A 4725-nucleotide genomic window follows, 5' to 3' on the forward strand; every position below is an offset into this window, starting at 1 on the left:
ATTAGTATTGTTATTATAATAACTCAATGAAGGTCCATTTTAATAATTTGACATTAAAAAAAGTAAGTATTTTTAAAAATACATATTTAAACAACTTTACACATATAAAAATACTTCTGCATTAACATATCCAAACATAAAATACAAAAAAATATTTATGCATTAACATATCTAAACATAAAATACAAAAAAAACACTTAGCTTACTCTAAGAAATACTTTTTTTTAAAAAATCATCCTACCAAACTGAAAAACAAACACTTTTTTATTAAACTAATCCAAATAAGGCCATAATATTGTTTGTCATGCTGATTGCGAAGTTCAAACTGAACTCGATGAAGATGGAGTATTGTTTGAAATTCTGATTATTTATTTTTAAAGCCACAAAACAAATTACAATGAGTATTAAGCTGTAGAAGGGCAATCAGGTTGCCTTTCTGGAAGAGCATCTTGAAATGCAGGAAGCTCACATAATGCAGCATAAGCTCTGGAGAGTCTAGGATAAGCAGTCTGAAAGAAAGTAAAACACATGTGAGAGATGTGATTCACTGATTCTTCTTTATCATCAGAAAGATGAAGAAAAGTTAGAGCAAGCTATAGAATATTGAACAGGATCAATAAAAAAATAGCAATACGAAATTTCTTCGGCAAAGTAGAGTATCTTCTTGTTCACATCTTGCCTTGTAATGCTGTTGTTTTAATGTATCAATACATATACATACATGATTATGGAGATTAGGTTTTGTAAGAAATATTACCATGTCGATCCCGAATCGTGTTATAGCTGCATGAACTTGTGGAACCAAAAACACGTCCGCCTGAGTATGACAATCATCAGTTAGAAATTCCATGTGTGAAACATGACTTAGTTCAAGGCTTCTAGCATATGAACATTTATATAGTATAAAGCAAAGCATGAGCAAATTGTTGGCTCTGAAAAACCAGAAAGTGCTGGAAATAGCAGTGTGCATTTAAGACGAACAATAGGATCAAAAAAGAAACTTAGGAAACTGAATTCATGGGAAAGTTAATTGTCATCAAATAAAATAAACAAATTTAGGGCACACAAACCAGTAGGACTTCATCTCCTGTAGCATATTTCCCTGGAACATCTTTTAAGAGCTTCTCCAGAGCTGAAACACAAGTAGGTGAAAACCATAAGCGCATACATACACCAATCACACCACCGACCAGCTTAACCATATATGGTATATCAGATGAAGGATATAATGTAACAAAAGAGGAACTGAGATTGTAAATTGAATAGCTTGATTTTGCAAGGTATGAAAGATAGCAAATAGCAAGGAGGTGTTCTACTGCCTAGAACTTAAGAGGAAACTATGAATACGACCATGGACACTAAAGCACCCCTCAGTTGCTTTTCCCAAAAGTTTGCAATATGAGCTTTTATTAATTAGTATTCTGAATCACCTCTGCTAAGAATCCTATTGAACTTCTCTTGTTGGTGACACATCTTCCTAACCCTCTGTTTCCGGTTCCATTTCAAGAATGGGTGAATTGCATTTACTTATTTCAAATGTTGTTTGCTAGAAACTATATTCATTTAAAATCATAGATACATCCTTTCATGAAGTATAAGATAGGGCAAGTACAACAATTTGAAGGAGAGGAAGAAACAACGCTGTTAAGAAAGCATTACCAGTAAAGCCTTTTCCAAGATAATGTTGAGTCCACTTAAGCCTCTCATCATCATTAAATTTAGCTTCAACAAAGCTCTGCCAAATAATACGTGGCACATTAACAGCTGGTAATTTTTCAGCAATGAAGATGCAACACTTGAAAGTTTTTAGCTTACTAGGCGAGGGACACCGTGGAAGGGCTGAATACTTGAGCTGACAATGCTTGCTACCTGAGAAACAATTGTAGATTAAATCAATATATAGTAATTCAGAACACTCCTGGCAACCCCGGTCAAATAAAACATATTCTCTTTTATTCCAATTCCCTTATTTTTGCAATGAATTCATGAATGACGAATTGAGACACCATGCACACATTGCGTGCTGGGGGCATTCTCAGCATATTTTAACACACTTGCAGTCACCGCATGACTTTCAGCCCAATATTTTTAAAAATGAATACATCTGAGATGATTTACCAATGTTGACAACAAGATCATAGATCATCCATTATGCATATTAATTTTTTTTTTTTTTATTTTTTATAGTTTCTTAAGTAGTAGAGGACAACCACCATTTTCATATGACAAAACATGAAGCCTTCTGACAAGTTACAACCTTTTAAAATTTAGCCAGCATTCTTAACATAGCAGTGAAATCTTACACAATGATAAGTAACTAAAAAGATATGTAACATACATTTAATCACAACAGACATAAAATAAACTATTAATAACTGATAGAACAACATTTTTTCTTCACCTGAAGATTGAGAGCCTTCTTCTCAAGATCCTTGGGGAGCAACGGATGTTGAGGGTACTTATCCTCCAAATACTTTCCAGGAAAAACAGATTCACATAGCAATTATACAAAAGGTGACACAAAAACCATAATTTTTCACTCTGAAGTACATATATTAGGCACTCACAAGAATAACAGCATAAGAATCACCAACTACAATGTCTCCGTCCACCAATGTCGGCACAAAATGAATTGGATTCAGCTTCTCATATTCTACAAAATTGCAAACAGAAACAACGCCAAACATCCAATTTGAAGAAACAAAATTCAAACTTTAAAAAATCAAGAATTTCTTGGGACCATACCTGGGTGAAAATGTTCACCTTTCATAAGATTCACTGCCTTGTACTCATAATCCAAGCCTATTCAAAAGCATAACACAAATTATACGTTAATGAAAACTGGAAAACGGTGCAGTTGACTTGAAAGTTGAAAACTAAACATGAATCTGAAGACGCCAAAGGGGAAAAAACACACCTTTGAGATTGAGAACGATGCGGACACGTTGAGAGCACGAGCTCCGCCAGTAGTTGTAGAGCTTCAGCTTTGCCGGCGCAGGTTCATCGATCTCCTGAAAGAATAGATGAAACAGAACAAGAATCAAGCTCAAGAGATGAAATCCGAAGCTCAATCAGCTGTTCGAGCTGGATTTGCGAACCTTGAAGGCGGAGATTGAGAGGATTACCTTGGAATCGTGCGCCATGGAGTTCCTCGCAGGCCACTGAGAGTTGCTCGAAGTCGCAGGAAAACAAAATTGATTTTATTTTTTATTATAGCAGGGACTGAATAGTAATGTTCTCAAACACAGGTACTTATTAGTTATTATTATTATTATTATTATTATTATTATTATTAGTGGAAATTGCCAAAAAAACCCTTTAAGTTTGTAAAATTGCCAAAAACACCCCGTTAGTTTTTAGAATCCCTAAAAACCCCCTCCTTTTAAACTCTATGTTTTTCAAACCCCCAAACCCTCTAGAATGGATGTGAACGGAGTGAATTTCAAATTTTATGGACGTAAAAATGCCCTTCAGATGGGAGTCGTGGCATGCACCATCTCAGCGATTTGAGAAGAAGTGGGGTGGTTTTTCCGTAGGGTAAACCCCGAGAGACGAATTTATCTGGAGCTCACATTTGCTTTTTTCTCAACCTCGCCTTCGCTCTTCCATTTCAGTCGCCTCGAGTTGTCTCTCACCTGCGAAACCTCAGATTGGCAGTTTTTCCTTTCCACCCCAGATCTCAAAGGAGAAGTCCCCCGCAACTAGTTGGCATTTCATCGCTTTGCAATCTACAGGTATTGAGTATGGTTTTATGTTAACTGCTTTTGTTACAAAGAAAGATTTTTTTCGGTTTTGTTTTGTGTTCTGCTTTTTGTTGGAAGATATCAAGTCTCGCAGGGGATTTCTACTGGGGTTTTGTTAGTCTCACCCGGAGATTTCGGCTAGGGTTTTGTTTTGTTTTGCATTTTCGCTCAGATACACTATCGAAAAAGTTTTTTTCGATTGTTATGATTTGTGTAATATTTATAATGTACATTTCCTTTCATTTGATATGGTTGCGCTTTTACAAAACGAGGTCGACGCTTAAGAAATGAGATGTTGCAGCTTAAGTTTTGTTGTCACTGCTTAAGTATTCTCGCCTCGCTTAATAAAGCTCGGGTCTCTGCTTTAACATTTGATATCTCTCGCTTAATAACTAAGAGTTTACCGTTTAAAACCTTAAATTTTGCGCTTAAACTTTTGTGAATACGCATGTCGAATGTGTTGTTATTGTCGCAGTCGGTGATTATGGCGGTCAACCCTAGTTAATGGGCGATGCTATTTGACACCCAGAGTGGAGACTTTTAGTCGAATCTGAAAAATAACACGACCCCTCGACACTCGGGAGATTATTCGACGGACACCGCTTAGCGCTGCTCAATCGAGCTGGAAGCTATATACCAAGAGAGGGCCCTTCTTGATTCTCTTTTGCAAAAGTGACGATGGTCGCATCAATAAATTCAGGATCGGGAAAAGCCTCGCGAGTTTCCGCACCTCAAGATGTGGCCCCTCGTTCTTGGTCTAAGGCATGCGATGGCGACGCAGTGGTCTTTCGTAAGAAGAAAACCCGTCGGCTCAAGGGAGGTATCTATCAAAAATCCCACGAGAGACACGAGACTCCATCAAGAGCACTCCGCGCAACTTGTTCGACGTAGGGGGAAGAAGATAATTTTGTCAAACTCCGATGGCGTACCTCATGGGTACAGTCCCTCTTCCCAAACTACGCTCATGCTCGGTTTCGAATCG

The 4725-nt window shown here is 37.1% G+C and overlaps 1 protein-coding gene across 1 annotated transcript; it reads right to left on the minus strand.

Annotated features, from left to right (window-relative positions):
• Positions 1-246: 246 nt before the first annotated feature.
• LOC120257349 (glutathione S-transferase zeta class-like) lies at positions 247-3216 on the minus strand. Its single transcript, XM_039264832.1, has 10 exons — positions 3126-3216; positions 2918-3011; positions 2746-2802; positions 2568-2653; positions 2402-2473; positions 1816-1869; positions 1660-1735; positions 1071-1132; positions 758-817; positions 247-509 (listed from the first exon to the last, which is right to left on the minus strand). The coding sequence occupies exons 1-10, from the start codon at positions 3141-3143 to the stop codon at positions 405-407; spliced, it is 684 nt and encodes a 227-aa protein (XP_039120766.1). The 5' UTR covers positions 3144-3216; the 3' UTR covers positions 247-404.
• Between the last annotated feature and the right edge of the window lie 1509 nt (positions 3217-4725).

This window comes from Dioscorea cayenensis, unplaced genomic scaffold, assembly GCF_009730915.1.
Source record: "Dioscorea cayenensis subsp. rotundata cultivar TDr96_F1 unplaced genomic scaffold, TDr96_F1_v2_PseudoChromosome.rev07_lg8_w22 25.fasta BLBR01002031.1, whole genome shotgun sequence".
Lineage (NCBI taxonomy): Eukaryota > Viridiplantae > Streptophyta > Magnoliopsida > Dioscoreales > Dioscoreaceae > Dioscorea > Dioscorea cayenensis.